This window comes from Haplochromis burtoni, unplaced genomic scaffold (assembly GCF_018398535.1).
Source record: "Haplochromis burtoni strain Fernald_Lab_line unplaced genomic scaffold, NCSU_Asbu1 Contig_7, whole genome shotgun sequence".
NCBI lineage: Eukaryota > Metazoa > Chordata > Actinopteri > Cichliformes > Cichlidae > Haplochromis > Haplochromis burtoni.
This window is the reverse complement of record NW_024582368.1, coordinates 1,668,299-1,684,742: the sequence shown is the minus strand read 5'-3', so window position 1 is coordinate 1,684,742 and position 16,444 is coordinate 1,668,299. Positions and strand designations below refer to the sequence as shown.

At 41.0% G+C, this 16,444-nt stretch overlaps 3 protein-coding genes across 3 annotated transcripts; all 3 read left to right on the top strand.

Annotated features, from left to right (window-relative positions):
* The first annotated feature begins 81 nt into the window (after positions 1–81).
* trmt2b (tRNA methyltransferase 2 homolog B) lies at positions 82–3,121 on the top strand. Its single transcript, XM_005914019.3, has 2 exons — positions 82–936; positions 2,348–3,121. The coding sequence occupies exons 1-2, from the start codon at positions 82–84 to the stop codon at positions 2,966–2,968; spliced, it is 1,476 nt and encodes a 491-aa protein (XP_005914081.1). The 3' UTR covers positions 2,969–3,121.
* Positions 3,122–4,923: 1,802 nt separating this feature from the next.
* scdb (stearoyl-CoA desaturase b) lies at positions 4,924–7,853 on the top strand. The gene is made up of 3 exons (XM_005914011.3): positions 4,924–5,208; positions 5,948–6,180; positions 7,075–7,853. Exons 1-3 carry the CDS (start codon positions 4,946–4,948, stop codon positions 7,281–7,283), a joined length of 705 nt encoding a protein of 234 aa, XP_005914073.1. The 5' UTR covers positions 4,924–4,945; the 3' UTR covers positions 7,284–7,853.
* Positions 7,854–10,013: 2,160 nt separating this feature from the next.
* Positions 10,014–15,154, top strand: wnt8b (wingless-type MMTV integration site family, member 8b). Its single transcript, XM_005914012.3, has 6 exons — positions 10,014–10,264; positions 10,775–10,808; positions 11,655–11,793; positions 12,399–12,524; positions 12,619–12,761; positions 13,939–15,154. The coding sequence occupies exons 1-6, from the start codon at positions 10,194–10,196 to the stop codon at positions 14,506–14,508; spliced, it is 1,083 nt and encodes a 360-aa protein (XP_005914074.1). The 5' UTR covers positions 10,014–10,193; the 3' UTR covers positions 14,509–15,154.
* The last annotated feature ends 1,290 nt before the right edge of the window (positions 15,155–16,444 follow it).

Sequence of the window (16,444 nt, the reverse complement as noted above, 5' to 3'; positions counted from 1 at the left end):
CGTGTACACCTTATATATTACAATGCGCTAATCCTCCTGCAGGACCCTCAGCCATAGTAGCAAGTTTTTCAGAAGTAGAAAATGGCCTTGGTAGCTGCACGCAGCAAGTCAGTTATATTTGTCAAACGTGACCTTTTGCGTTACTTGAGGAAAACTTATCCGCGGTTTCTAGCGAATGGCACTATTGTAACCAAACAGGGGAACCCACCATCAAAGAAGCGATGGAGGAAAGGTAAGGAGAAGAAACCACCCTCATGGACTGATGGTGTGTCGTGGGAGGAGAGGCTGGCAGATGTGGTCACCCCTCTGTGGAGGCTGAGTTATGATAAGCAGCTTGAGCTCAAGCAACAGAATCAGGAGAAGATCCTGTCCCAGCTCTCTGGGCATCTTTCTGGCGACTCACCTGTCAGGGATAAACTCAGCTTTCCTGTGCTGCCTGTTCTGCCCTCACCAGTGAGAGATGGCTACCGCAACAAGTCCACATTTTCAGTCAACAGAGGAGTGGATGGCAATCCGAAGACGGTTGGATTTTACGTGGGCACAGGCAGGAAGGGGAACATCGTCTGTGTCAGCGGAGACCACCTGCTCAACATGCCACAGAAGCACAAACTGGTGGCCAGGTGCTACCAAGACTTCATCCGCCTGTCCTCACTGGAGCCCTGCCTGCTGTTCCACACTGGGGGTCACTGGAGAGAGATCACAGTGAGGACCAATAAAGAGGGCTGCACCATGGCCATCGTGTACTTTCACCCACAGAGCCTCACCCCAGCAGAAGTGGCCGTCCATAAGGCGGAATTGGTGGATTACTTCACGCAGGGTCCTGGATCGGTCTGTCAGCTGGACTCGCTGTACTTCCAGGAGAGCAGCATGACTCGGTGCACCCATGAGCAATCTCCCTACCAGCTTCTGTATGGTCAGCCACACATATATGAGGAGGTAACCTCACAGAGATTTAATAATCCCTTGTCCAGCTGCACAGACACTGTTCAAGTGCTTGCTCTCATGAATAATTTCATGTATATTTTAATTCAGATTCACTGCCAAAATAGGAAACAAAAATAGGTAAATGTGCACATTTAAACACTTAAATTTAAATAAAGTGTTTGAAATCTGTTATTCTTTTATTCTCTTGGCTATATAATGTCTTAACACGATCCATTCCCGCACAAAAGAATCGGAGAATATTGGAAAAACATTACTGAAAGCTGATGTCAGTTGCCTCATGCAGAGCTGCACATCATTCAGTACTTGTTTGTGCATGTTTCAGTAAGTCGCTGCACATATTTTCCTAGCAAAATATGAAGAAATTAGGGTTGGCTTGAGACTTTTGCACAGTAATGTATCTAAGGACATGTAAATGAGGCATGTAAGAGCATTATTTGTAATAGCAAAGTTATCATAGCAAGGCAATAGGGAGAAGCAGAAGGGAAGAAATAATATTTTTGAGGTTAAGAATAGGCCATGTAGGAAATTCAGCTTATTTACAGCTGTGGAAGTACTGGGAAAACCCCCCACAAGATGCATCACGGAAGCAGTGGAACATGTATGACTGGACTAAAATGTAAGTCGGCCATTCCCAAAGCCAAGAGTACTGTGTCTCATTAAACACCAGAAAATCCAACGGAGCCCATCAAGCCCTGAATCTTCGCCCAAATTAAAATACAAGAGAAAGAGATGTATTTCCTTGAAAACTTTATTAAATAACATAAACAACACAGACTGTTGTCTATAAATTCCTAATGTTACGCAGTCAGACACAAGGTGTTAAGGCCAGTGTGTGACCCGACTGCTACTGGAAGACAGAAATGTCAATTCAAGAGCTGTAACTTTAGGTCAGAGTAATGACTAATATCACAACTTAACCACCTAATATTACCAGTTTTGTTTCACTTTTTATATAAATAAGTATATTTTCATACATTTGTAATGAACTTAGTATATTAAAACTGAGTTTCTGTTATTACTGTGGCCCACCTGCAGTATCTTCGTGGCCCACCAGGGGGAACTGTCTCTTTAAAAAAAGACAGGAGTCATTATTCAAACTTAGCAATGAAATATAAAACTGTGTGTTTTTGTGTGTACAGCCATTGCTCCCTTTCATTGCATCCCTTGCAGGCTTGCATTTTGGAGTCTTGTACCACTACTCTAGCCAAGCAGGTGGCAGTAATACACCTTCATGTTGGTTGTCAGTTGCCATAAAACAATAACATTAGCTTTACTTATAAAACCATCCTTATAAACATTGAATTTATGTAGGCAATAGAGAAGAGTGGGTAGCTACTGTTTAATGTGTTTTTACCTTATGATTGTTTTTTTCATTGCTCCTCTGTCATCTTGTGATTCTCAGATACTGGACTTCAAGTTCCGCATCTCGGCTGACGCCTTTTTCCAGGTGAACCAGGCAGCTGCTGAAGTCCTCTATGCCACAGTGAGAGACCTTTGTGTCCCAAACACTGAGGAGGATGGAGGGCAAACAAAAGCTGGCAGCACTCTTCTAGATGTGTGCTGTGGGACGGGTGCCATGGGAATCACTATTTCTCCCAGAGTGGACAAAATTATCGGTATAGAGCTCATAGAACAGGCAGTGGAAGACGCTAAACACAACGCAGCTCTCAATAATGTGTTAAACTGTGAGTTTATCTCTGGGAAGGCAGAAGCTGTGCTTCCTGGCCTTATATCTCAGCTGAGCTTCGCAGGCAGATGCCTTACAGTCGTGGTAAATCCTGCTCGAGCCGGCCTCCACCACAGGGTTGTCCGGGCTTTGCGAAACCAACCGGCTATCCGCAGGCTGGTCTACGTTTCTTGTAAACCAGACGGAGAAGCTATGAGGAACTTCAAGGAACTTTGCTGTGATCCTAACTCACAGAAGAAACTCACAGGAGAAGCATTTTCACCAACTCTGGCTGTGCCCGTTGACTTGTTCCCACATACTCCTCATTGTGAAGTGGTGATACTTTTCGAGAGGTAGCAAATAGTTTTTGTTCAAAGGTTGGCCTTAACCCTGAAAGCTTGTAAGTAGAGGAATAATGATGTACTGTATTTTAGATGATAAAATAAATCGTTGCGCATCCTATACTCATGTTTGACCCACGTGTTCTCAATTGTTTGCTTTCAGGACTCTGTGCTACCAGTGCAACAAGTTACTGTTTAGATTATTAATCAGCTAACGTGCCATTGTTTTGGAGTAATTATTGGTTTATAAAATATTAGAAAGATGAATATCCAACAGTCAATCCCCAGATATATTCACGTTAAATACTGAAAACTAAAAAATGGAAAAATCCTAATTTTAATGGTGATCGACATTGTTGATTTCACATTATCAGACTAAGCAGACCTAGAGTGACATAAAACACCTCTAAATACAGCGCTGGGGGGTTTATTACTCTGCTCTGACAGATTGTGCTTTACCAAAGTCCTTATAGAAGGAGGTCTTGCAGCTCTCCTGACAGGCGTCTGGGCCCTTTTATTATCACTGTTCTTATAGACAAAAGACCACCTTCTGTTGCGTGTTTCCATTTGCAGCCTAACAGCCATACTCACATCAGAAGCTGAACTTTTGCTTCAAGAAACAACCAAATATTTACTTGTTCTGTTCCTAGTTGGTGTCCAGCTCAATATAGACCAAAACACACACACATAATCTCAATTGATACTGTGCCATGTTACAAATATTGGTATCAATTGGACATCAAGTACAGAACATGCAGTGCCAGTATTGCCAATATCAGTACTGATACTTTGAAACTATAAAAGCATCAGTATCACTGATACTATTTAATGTAGGGGAGAGCAATGTGTCTTCATCATGATGAATCATCAATTTGCACATTCTTATGCATTTTAATACATATATACAGTAAATCACTATGATTTTTTTTAAACTTTCCAAAATAATTAATCAATGCAGCAAAGTACACTTTCCAGGTTTTCATGTATTTTGAAACTGTTTTTTGTAGACCTCAAATGCAAATGTCCATGTCCTTGAAGCACTTTGAATCAACTTCTGTTAACGTGTGCTACAGCCTATAAAGTAGATGTGATAATGAGCACAAAAAGGTTCAGACATTTTTCATAGTGCATGTTTGAGGTCCCCCCCCCACCCCAATTAATTAATTAATTAAATCCATTAATTAACTAATGGAAAGTAACACACAAACAGTAACACACACAAATCCATGGACTTTGGTATTTACTCAAATAAATGAAGTAATACCTTTCAATCCTTTAATTTCATGAGCAGCATCAAGACAGTTAAACATCTGGGAGACTGATCTGGTCAGATAAGTAGCAGAGGGGGTTGTTATAACAGTAGAACAGCAACAATGAGATAACCCCCAAAACAGGTATGGTTTTACAGGTGGAAATTATATGCGCTGGCATTTTTTTTTTACTAGTATTGCATTTTGACTATGATCAGTGTGGTAATATGAGGCGATACTTAGACCTTGCATTAGGGGTGAAAAGCTCCAGGCCTCAAGGGCCGGTGTCCTGCAGGTTTTAGATATCACCCTGGTTTAACACACCTGAATTAGTTCATTACCAGGCCTCTGGAGAACCTCAAAACATTTTGAGGAGGTAATTTAGCCATTTAAATCAGCTGTGTTGGATCAAGGACACATCTAAAACCTGACAACCTGACACGTTCTAAATAACTGAATGGCCATTTAAAAACATGCAATGTAATTCCACACGGGAAAAGTATTTGGCTACTGCTTTTACAGAGGTGTTCACACTTGCTGATCTGTTAATCAAGTGCTTTTTAAATTTAAAATATTTGCACTTTTTGTTTTTACTGTATATTAAATTAAATACTGTAATATAGCAAGAAAATATTGTTTTTTTTGTCATAAAACATTGATGTACCTAAATACTTAATATTATTAAGTTACAAAACATAATTGCGGATGTGATGCTTCTTTTGAACACTTGTACATAAAATAAAATGCAAAGTCTGAGATGTGATATACTTCATGCCTTCTCCCTGTCTATGTGTATGCAGAAGAACATATATGAATGGGTGAGGGACCATTGCCTCCACCACAAATATGTATGCACAGACGCAGACCCTCACAATGCCTCACAGGGATTTTTCTTCTCCCACATTGGTTGGCTCCTGGTCCAAGAACATCCTGACTGCACTGAAAAGAAACAGAAACTCAGCCTGTCTGACCTGACGACAGATAAAGTGGTTATGTTCCAGAAACGGTGAGCAAACCTTAATGCAGACACTGATTTGGATCATAAAAAAAGTACAGTTATGCAAGACTCATTCAATCAACAACAAGCCACAGAGTGCAATAATGCACCTCATACTTTATTGGTAGTCCAGTTGATTTCTTTCCAAGCTCCTTAGAGTAGCAAGACTTGGATGACTGAGAACCTACACAGACATACTTTATTACTGTTTCTGAGCTTGATTTCTGCAAAACAATGTTGAAAAGTGAGTTTGGCCTTGAATTGATTTAGTAATGTTAACTTTTTGGTCACTAGTAAACATTTACACTGTTCTGGGCAAATCCTCCTCTGCTAATGATGGTCAGTGACCTGGTCAGAGGTACTGAGGAAGTTGTTGCCCTAATAATGATGATGTTGGTGCTCTTCATGCTGTTTGATTTCTGTTCCATTTGGAGTCACTGGTAGTTCAGGAGGTAGAGCAGGTCCTATCTGCTCTAGTCTGCCTGCCTTGGAAAAGATACTAACCCAAGTATGTATGTGGATGTTACATAGAAAGCACTTGCTGAATGTGCTGAATGAATGGATGAGACATGTTGTATAAGTGCTCTGAGTCCTCCGGGAGAGTAGAAAGGCGCTATGTAAGAATTTGTCCAATTACCATTCAGAGTTTGTACGTCTTTGAAACTAGTCCAAAAAAATGTTCATTGCAAACCAAATTGTAGCCAACTAAGAATGGATGTATGAGATGCTATCTGTTGATTTATTTCAGACATTTCGTGGTGTCTATGCTGGTCCTCTGGTTCCTCTTGCCGATGCTGGTTCCCTGGTACTTCTGGGGTGAATCCTTGGTTGTGGGGTGCTTTGTCCCTGGGCTCCTCAGACATGTTGCAGTCCTAAATGCCACCTGGCTTGTAAACAGTGTTGCACACATGTGGGGCAACAGACCTTATGACAAGAACATCAACCCAAGGGAAAACAAGTTTGTTTCTTTCAGTGCCATAGGTAAGATTTTCTTTTACAACTCATTAAAGTTACTATTTGCAGTCAGGTCCTTAACTGTATGGACAGTGTCACAATTTCTTAATTTAACCTCTATATACCACAACAGCAGATTTAAAAAAAACTGAAGTGCAGACGTTCAGCTTGAATTCAATGGGTTAAACAGATTATTTTTGCATTAACTGTTTGGGAATTGCAGTCATTTTTGTCCACAGGATCCCATTTTCAGAGAATCTAAATTAATTTGAGAATTGACTGATAATGTCAGGAGAGGCCTGCTTAGGCCTGCTCTTATTTCATTAAAGGTTAAGCAGATAAAAGCTATGGAGTCTGATTCCAAGTGTTTAACTTCAGTTTAATATCTACTAGCCGAACCCTCAATTTAAGGTTCAAAGAGATATAGGCTGAAAAGCCAAAACTAAACCTGAGAGGAAAAAAAAAAATTAGGAGAGGCCAAATCAAAATCTAGCATGTTAGTAAGAACTAATATACTAACCAGCTCGGCAACAGCGACAGGCCTGAAAGACTACAGAAGAGAGAGATGATCAAAGAATGACTTTACAACATCGAAGTCAAGATCATAATGACCTAGAAGGTGCCAGACTTATTGTAATTGTAAAAGTACATATATAATGAGAAAATGTTTTCACAAGTAAGGGATTTGGAAGGATGTTAATCACAGGTGCTTAGCTTAACATACAAATGTGTGTGATTATCTTTTTATTTATTTATTTTTCAAGATTTTTAAATGGAAAAACGAGTGTACTCAGCATCAAATTATCCTTCACATGCTTCAACCAGTGTCTGTCTCCCTACTGCTTTTCTGTGATGAGTTATCATCACCAGCCCTCGTCACTGAAGTTATGGTTCTGAAGTTAAGTTCTGTTTGCTTTTCAGGAGAAGGCTTCCGTAACTACCACCATACGTTCCCCTACGACTATGCTGCAAGTGAGTTTGGCAGCAGGCTCAACCTCACCACTGCCTTTATAAACCTCATGTGCGCGTTGGGTTTGGCCAAAGACCCAAAGACGGTTTCCAAAGAAACAATCGTTGCTCGCATGCGGCGAACGGGTGACGGCAACAACGAGTCAAACAGCTGCAAGTGACACAACGTTGTATTAAGATGGTGTCATTTTACTCATCGGGTGGTCTTCTCAAGACTGATTTTTATCTAGTGTAACAGTGTATTTTTCTTCTTTCCTTTTAAAAACATAAAAAAGACTTTTAGACCCTCGAGAGCAGAGTCAGTTGGACACCATGTTTGTTGTATGGATGCACGGGATTATCAGCTTCATGATTTCTACTGCTGACATTTGACTTATTGATTTCCATCAGTCCACTGAAGATTAAAGACAACATCACCATTTGCACATAAGGATGCTACAAAAATCAAGAGACCTTCTTCTTCTTTCCTCCAGCTGCAAACAACCAAATCAGTAGTTTGTCTCTTTTTAAGAATGACTTGCTACACTGATAAAGGCACTTTGTTCTTGATTTTCAGACTTTTTTTATTGTTGTTTTTTGTATGTATGAACCTTGAGCACGCACCAAATTCTTTGCACACCAGAATGGACTTCTTGTTTTTTTTTTAAATTTTGGAGCACTGTAAAACTATTCACATTCCGAATAAAAATAAATAAATAATGTAAATTTAAAAAAATGAAATAAAAGGAAGAATCACAACCAGTGCTGTTTGTTTTTTTTATACTATCTATACTAAGAATCACTCAAAAGCAGCTAAGTATATGTTACTAATCAAAATGCTACTTTAGACAAGAAGATTATGCACTTTGACATTATTTAAAGAATAAAAAAAAATAATATGACTTGACAAAAACATGAACTGTGTGAATGAATCTAAAAACCCTCAAAAACATTAAGTATTACATTTCAGCGCCACATATTGGATTCTGTGAAAATGACCCTTATAGAAATCACTTATCTTTGCTGATAGCTGTGTGAGTTTGGATCATATCCATCTGCAGGTCACACATTTGACATGCTTTTCAGATATGGTCTGAACATTACTTGCAGCATTACGTGTCTGCTCCATTAAACTTTGACATTGTCCTTTTTTACTGTGGCAGGGTGACCAAATGCAGATAAACTTGCTGTGAGACAAAGGCAGCATTTGTGTGGGACACCTCTGAATTTAATCTAACTTACAAATAAAAATAAACTGTGCACTGCAAGTGTGGCAAGATTAGTATTCTTCTGTGCCTGGGATTAAATATTCATACACTGTCACACATTTGAACAATTATGACACATACATAAACAATGCCTCTTCACGCTATACTTTTATGCTGTGTGAAGCTAAAAATTTACTCAGTTTCCATCATGTTTACTGAAATCTGCAGTGCTAAATTTTTGGTGTTTGTTTCAGGTAAGGAATAACAAACTTCTTGTCGTAGCTCATGGTCATAGCACCCTAAGCATTCTCATCTGATCTGGGAAACTAAGCAGGATTGGGCCCGGTTAGTTGGGAGACCACATGTAAAAATGAGGAACTCTATGTTTGAGGTGGCTGTGGCTCAGGAGGGTGAGTGGCTTGTCCATCAAATGGTTGGTGATTCAATCCCTGGATACTCGAGGCTGCATGAGAAATTTTCTTTGGGAAATATACTAAACCCAGAGCTGCCCCCAATCCAGTGGGGTGTATACAAACGTTAGAAAAAATGCTTGTGTGAATGTGATTGGGTGAATATGACTTGGAGTAAAAAAAAAAAAAAAAAGGGGGGGGGGGGGCTCTTGAGTGGGCAGAGTATAGAAATGCCAAATAAGGACCAATTCATTTATAAGAAAAAAAATAAATGTAGTGTTTTTTTGGAGAAACAAAAACAAAAAAAGAAGCTAAGACAACAACGTGGTTCCTGATTTCATCTCATCTTACTTGAGTTCTTTTTAAATCTTAATCCAAAAACATCCCTCAGAAGTCCCTCACGATGACCCCCCCCCCTTCCCCCCCAAATCCCAATTTGCACACAAGAAGATCGCAAAAGTCCTGCCTCAGATAAAGGAAGGGACCTAAAGGTCAGACGAGGTTATTGGGGAATAACCCTTTATCCAGTGTCAGGAAAGGGCCGTCTGGATTAGCGATGCAAATGTCCTATTTCTGATCAGTGGCTTGGTCTTCACTCTGTCACAATCCACCTTTATGTGGCTGTTACAATATAGCAGGCAAGTAAACAAAAATGTACTCCTACTAAGATCAGTAAAATAAATAAATAGAAAATTTTAAGGGAAAACCTGCTAAACACTCAAAATAAACATCGCCGCTCCCTGCAGCACGTCATCGCACATTATTCTGAGAATGCATCTATCAAGAACCCCCCACAAACATCATTCATTTGCAGAATTTTGCTTTAACTCTCCTATAAATAAACAAATATTAATTAAAATAAATAAATAAATTTTAAAAATCAATCACTAATCGGGAGTATTTGACCCTGTATGAAACTACACACTCGCTCGGTGCTGTTAAATTTCGTTGAGTAACAGTTTCCATGACAGATACACTGATTCAATCACACCTTTGTTAAACTGAACCAAAGTTTTCTGTTGTCCCATCAAACTGACAAACGGCTATCCTCCAGCTAATCCCCGACAAATCAACTGCTTTTCGATAGCTTAAATAAACATTTTCTCTGCGCAGAAATTCAAGGGATCACTGTTACACTTTTCCTAAAGGATTAAACAGATCTGCCTTTGCTTTTAAAGGAAGGCAGGGAACCTACCGTTGCCCGGCCCTGAAGGCCCAGGGTGCCCTTTTGATCATTTCAGTCTCTCCTTGGTGCAATACTTCTGATTGGCCAAGAGAGTAAGAAGGGGGAAAATCTTTAATTAAGCAGATAATCTCTTGTTGGGACGAGAGCAGCTCCATTTCAGAGCCCCCGCCTTGAATCCTGGAAGCCCTTGTGAAGTTTCATGTGCTGGTAGCTCAGTGTCCTCTCCATCTTCACGCCGTCTGCAGCTTTGGACGAGTTGCCGTCTCTTCCCTCCCCTCACCTGTCAGGATGTTCATGCACTGGGAGGTTTTTTATTACATTTTCATTCTCCTGACTCACATGAGGTCCACCTGCTGCTGGTAAGTTGGTTTATTATGAAATATTAGCCACTTTCTTGGCTATGACGTCCGCTCCAAATAGCCTACTGAAAAGGATTAACTGAACACACGCGGGGAACTTTTATTCATTCGAAAAATAAAAGCCCAATTTATTTAATAGAATTATTCAATAAGGAACCTTTTATAAAGGGCTTATTGGGTTCGAAGGCGGTTAATAAGCACTTAGTGTTGGCTAAATATAAGCCGTTTATGAGGTCGATTTGCGGGTTGCCAGGTTTTGAAAATTCCCTGAGATTTCTTACAAACTAAAATCCATCAACCAGCGAAATTTTTTTAAGTCAATAAAATAACATTTCCACATCAGTTCCCACTTTTAAAAAATCTTTCAGTAGTGTGGTTCACTAAAGTTTGAATACCCACCGGTGTCATAGTTTAACATGTTACAAAGTGCACTAATGAGAGATGAATTAGCAGAGGAATTTGTGGAGGACACTGAGCTTCCCAGGGTGAATAAGCTGTCTCCTTTTCCAGGTCAGTGAATAATTTCTTGATGACTGGACCCAAGGTAAGCCAACTTTCTTTTGATCTTCTCTCCTCTCTGTTTTTCCACAAAAGTGAAAGACACTTCTTATGAGATCTTAACTCAAGTTTAGGGACAAATTCTGGTACCTGTCTGCGTTGAACAATGGTGCTACATCTGTGATATTCTTGGACTTTTGTGATTTTTTTTCTTTACCCCCCCATCCGTACACTTGACCTTATTCAAAGGCTCTGTGTAGCCGAGGGTTGAATGTGTTAAGAGGCAAGAGCAGGCACTGCTGTAGTGGGTGGTCATCATTAGTGATCCAGACCCCTGTGAAAGAGGTGGTACTCCATCTCCCTGAAGGCCACTTGAGACATATTAGTTATATTATCATTCACACAGTCCGAACAAGCAGCAGAGCGGCAGGCGAAACCCGCACAGACGGCGCTTTGAGACTTTACTGCAGCTGATGAGACCTCCACATGCAAACTGAGCCGCTTCATAGTGTTTTTGTCACATAACTGACAGATATATATTTAATCTGTCTGTTAAAGAGTAACCACTTTATACCAGCTTCTTCCACATTTTAAACTCCACATAGTAACTTAAATTTTGCACTGATAAGAAAGTGACATGAAAGCAGTGGATTTAACACTAACAAATGTGAAAGTTGCACATCCTTGATCCAGTCCCTCATGATCTTTTAGTCCCGTAGAGAGCAGCGACTGACTTTCCCTGTACTTGATCAAGCTCGTTCAACCATGTTTCCTAAAAATATAATATGATGCTTGTTAGGTAGGATGCATCCTGGTACTGAAATCACAGCAGATGCCATGTTGTGAAATCACACTGCTGTTGCTGTAAAATGTGCATTGTATTATAATGCAGGCATACCTGATCTACTCAAGCAGCGTGGCAGCAGGAGCTCAGAGTGGCATAGAGGAGTGCAAATACCAGTTTGCATGGGACCGCTGGAACTGCCCCGAGCGAGCTCTGCAGCTATCCACGCACAGCAGCCTGCGCAGTGGTAAGTCCTGACCCCCCCACCCCTCACAGAACAACTCAACGCCATCCCAAATATTCCCACACGCCTACGAGGCTGAGATTCCAGCTCATGGCAAACATGGCAGATTTTCAAAGATGGTTAAAAAGTGGTATGCAACTGTGTGCTTTTTTTTTTTTTTTTTTTAGTTTAGGTTTATTTCTGATGCTTGAGTTTTTTTGTCTTCTTTGTGTCTTACAAATATTTGCTTAGTCCAAAGAGTTGGGATTGTTACAGAGGCAAGTAAGACAAGAGCCAAAACAAAAAGCACTCATGTCCCACCGAATCACAGCCTCTACATACAGAGATCCACAAACACAAAGAGACAGATTTGTTAGGTAATATAAAATAAAATTAGTTTAATTTAGAGAATATTTATAATAACTGTCAGTGAGGGTTTTACTCTCCTGGCACGAAGGCGGGATTTTTTTTCAAAATAATTTTCATTAAAAAAACAACAGCAACAACACAAAATACATAAAGTTAAACTCTCTCTGTAGTTGATTTAACTTAGTGGAAGGAAGCAACTGGAGTATAATTGTGTGAATGTATTAGACAACATAGCTAACAAGTTTCTCCGATGATAACAGCAAATCGAGAGACGGCGTTTGTCCACGCCATCAGCTCAGCTGGCGTTATGTACACCCTAACCCGGAACTGCAGCCTTGGAGACTTTGATAACTGCGGCTGTGATGACAGCAGAAATGGACAACGAGGTCAGAGAGATACACGAACGCGTACATGACATGCGAAAGGACAGTTTTCGCTTCCTAAAGCGATTCCAGTAATTTCATTCTTTTTGTTTTATAGGTGGTCACGGGTGGCTCTGGGGTGGCTGCAGTGACAATGTTGGCTTTGGTGAGGCCATCTCCAAACAGTTTGTTGATGCTTTAGAGACTGGACAGGATGCACGGGCAGCCATGAATCTCCATAACAACGAGGCTGGGCGCAAGGTACAGTATGCCCTCTTAATTTACCCGATCAACTTGCAAATGAAAAACGAGCATCTTGCATGAGATGCAGTACAATCATGCAATATTACGGCTTTAATTAACCACTCATTATTTAAACTGGGTGGCATCCTGGCTTAAAATGTAAGAATCTTACACGGCCCTCCGACTGATTGCAGATTGTAAAGCACCTTTTGAATCATTTTTCCCTGCGCAGAATTACGCTGAGTGTGCCACCCAAGCATCCCTTTCACGTCGCTATAAGTGAGGTGCCACTCGTCTCCAATAATAACAGCGTGTTCGGTGTACCAGAAGGGCCTATTTACCAGTGTTGAATGCTCCTTATGACAAAACCTCAACTCAAGAATCTCAGGATCACTGGTGCACGCTTAATTAGAGATCCTGGGGAGCCAGACATTGCACGGCATTCTGTATTATTCTGCTTTTTTAAAATAAGTGTTTAGTTTTATTCTTGCAATAAGGATCCCACATTTATGTTGGTCTTTGTTTGGCCCCGAGGGAGTCTGAGGGGACCACAGGCGTGCAGCTGAAGTGGTCTTTGTTTACGGTGCCTTTGCTCCCCCCTGTTGGGCCCTGGGATCCCCATGGCACCTGGAGCATCATTGTAACAGAAAAAAATGGGGATAGAAAGAGAGAGGGAAAAAACCCTCCTTTTTCATTTATCCACTCAATGGGACTCTCCATTGGGTCGTCTCACACTAGAAAACATGTTGATAATGAACATGCTAAATAAATACTTCTATTTATTCTACGAGGAACAATGCGACCTGATGTGAAACTTTGATTCAGCCTCACTTCAACAGAAAGTTCATCCCCTCTTCACGGAAAGAAAACACCGCTTTTCAATTGACAGCTGTTTTGTGTTGGTTGAAGTCAGGAAACACAATGGATGACAAGGAACTCCGCGATGGACCTCGAAGCTATCATTTCTTCCTTTTCACCGCTTTCATGCCTTTATCTGAAAAACTTTGAGAATACAATCAGTTAATTTGACCACACGTCAATCAAGAATTTGCAGGAAATGTATGCACCAACACACAATTACGGTTTTTATGTTTTGACAGTTTTTCCACTAAACTCAGAGCAAAACACAGTTTTCTTTAATGCAGTGAACTATTCCTATTTATTTTGATAACATGAACTGTGTCTGTGTGCCCAGGCTGTGAAGGGAACCATGCAGAGGACATGCAAGTGCCATGGCGTGTCAGGAAGCTGCACAACTCAGACCTGTTGGCTGCAGCTGCCAGAGTTCAGAGAGGTGGGGAACTACTTGAAGGAGAAGTACCACAGGGCGCTGAAAGTAGACCTTCTGAGAGGAGCGGGGAACAGCGCGGCCAGCAAGGGGGCCATCGCCGAGACCTTTAGTTCCATCTCCCGTAAGGAGCTGGTCCACCTCGAGGACTCTCCTGATTACTGCCTGGAAAATCGCACTCTGGGTTTGCCTGGCACTGAGGGCCGCGAGTGCCTAAAGAAAGGCAAGAACTTGAGCAAATGGGAGAAGCGAAGCTGCAAGAGACTATGTGGGGAGTGCGGCCTGGCTGTGGAGGAGCGTAAGGCTGAGATGGTGTCGAGCTGTAATTGTAAATTTCACTGGTGCTGTGCGGTAAAGTGCGAGCAGTGCAGAAAGACAGTGACCAAGTACTTTTGTGTGAAAAAAGGAGGTCAGAGGGGAAGAAGTGAGAGCGCCGGGAGCCGCAGGAAGAACCTCAGACTGAGGAAGAAGCACTGAGGATCTTAATGATTTCTTGCAGCTCCTCGGCAGATTCTTTTTTAGATAGTTTGTTTTGGATAAAAGGATGATCTCAGCCCGTCGTCAGTGTCCACAGTGTTTTAAAAGTAAACACAACGGCCACAAGATAGAGGAGATGAGAAGGGTTTTAACAAATTTATAGATGGTTAGGAATAAATGTATTTAAGATATATTTTTTATATTTTTTACAACATCTTGAAAAGTCACTGGGCATTTGAAGAGTTTTTATCTGCTTTCAAAATTCTCCACAACTTCATGTATTTATTTTCATGCAGATATACAATCTTGGTGGATGTGGCTATTGTGGCATAAATAACTTATGTGTGTGTGTATATATATATGTATATATATATATATACATATATATGAACCTGTCAGTAATCTTTGTATATAAAACACCCATCAGTGTCAAGTTTTGAATTTTCTCTCCCATCATTTGGCTTGTTGTGACCTTTGCCCCACCTCTTCATGTATTTAATTGTACATAAAATGAAGCACTTTGTACTGTACATTGTTAATTTATTGCGAAGCATTTTCTAGTTTTGCTTTATTGTTAGTTTTCTTTGTGGTTTGTTTACTATTAAAATGCCATAAAAGAATAATAAATCCGTCAACCCTGTCTATCATTCAGCCTGGAGAAAGTACTCATCCTTCTTTAACACACTCTTTGTGACAGTAATACCCTGCCGTTTGGAGTAAACACAGCATTACGCTTCACATTCCTCCCACTGGGGTTCGGATACCAACAAGAATAGAAAATTTTCCAGCATACTCTTCCTTCCATCACGCCTTTCTCAATTTCGCCTCAACAAATACCTCCCATTCTCTCCCTCATCATGGTAATCCTCAAAGAGCCCCCTAACTCCTGAGCGCTTGGAAGTTTCTTCACTGTTTAATACTAGTTTAATTAACTTTGTCCAGACAGAGTAGGACCATGGGGGTGGAGGGCATGAGGCAAGTTGCCCTTAAAAATCATCCCGCCTCTAATTTTGTATGCTAATCTCCTTTTTCACGCCGCACCTCCTTAGGAGTGGGGGAAAGAAGTGTTGGGAAAACTTTGGGCTAGCTGTGCAAGGCTTCCTGTGGCTGTTTTATTTCTGGGCCCACCTATTTGGATCCTTTCACTCCTCTAGGGCCTGCCTTTGCTCGATTTAACAATGAATGCAGAGCTAATCAGCTCTCTCGGAAATGCACCACTGTCGAGGAAGGTAATCCCTTCTTCTCCACTCTCAATGGGCTGTCGCCTTCTAAAGGACTTTGGGAAAAGGCTTTGCACAGATTCACACTGTTCGCTCAAAAGAAGTTAGTTCAAGTATTGTGCCCAAACAAGTGGGTTTTATAAACACATGCTTGCCAGGATACTCACCCCACCTGCGAGTAAGAAGTGCCAGGCTCAGGCAAACTAGCACATGGCAGCCGAAGCTGAAACCCTTCAGACAAGAAGAGACATGAAAGGGGAGATTAGAGTCCCTATTGAGACGGGGGCATTCATTTCTGCACCTTCCTCCTTTTACTCAATGAAGTGTCAAGGAAACACCTTGTTGACATCTTATTTACCAAATAATGATTATAATCAAAACTCCTCTCTCCTCTGATGACCCCCGTGGGCTGGTCAGATCGCTCCGACTGGCATGCAGCAAAACCCTCGCACGAACAAAAGCCCCGCGGCTCTGCAGTCCTGCAAATTTGTTGTGTTAGGGAGTACAACAGAGGCACAAAATGTTCATTCACTGCATTCAAAGGTAATGCAGAAATATAATTAGGACAAGCGTTTTGGATTAAACCTAACAAAGCCACTTTAGACTCAGTGTGCACAATGCAGTGATTCTCATTTGTGCTTTCCTCTCCATGCTGCCATCCAGTAATTCGCCATCAGCAGTCGTTTGCTGCCCACTTACACCCGCGTGTGAAAAAG

Bases quoted from the DNA above. Each gene is read 5' to 3' on its own strand.
- trmt2b (XM_005914019.3), top strand. From the start codon at position 82: ATGGCCTTGGTAGCTGCACGCAGCAAGTCAGTTATATTTGTCAAACGT. The intron at 937-2,347 runs GTAACCTCACAG...TGTGATTCTCAG, and splicing joins AGCCACACATATATGAGGAG to ATACTGGACTTCAAGTTCCG.
- scdb (XM_005914011.3), top strand. From the start codon at position 4,946: ATGCAAAGTCTGAGATGTGATATACTTCATGCCTTCTCCCTGTCTATG. The intron at 5,209-5,947 runs GTGAGCAAACCT...GATTTATTTCAG, and splicing joins GTGGTTATGTTCCAGAAACG to ACATTTCGTGGTGTCTATGC. The intron at 6,181-7,074 runs GTAAGATTTTCT...TTTGCTTTTCAG, and splicing joins TGTTTCTTTCAGTGCCATAG to GAGAAGGCTTCCGTAACTAC.
- wnt8b (XM_005914012.3), top strand. From the start codon at position 10,194: ATGTTCATGCACTGGGAGGTTTTTTATTACATTTTCATTCTCCTGACT. The intron at 10,809-11,654 runs GTAAGCCAACTT...ATTATAATGCAG, and splicing joins TCTTGATGACTGGACCCAAG to GCATACCTGATCTACTCAAG. The intron at 12,525-12,618 runs GTCAGAGAGATA...TTTGTTTTATAG, and splicing joins CAGCAGAAATGGACAACGAG to GTGGTCACGGGTGGCTCTGG.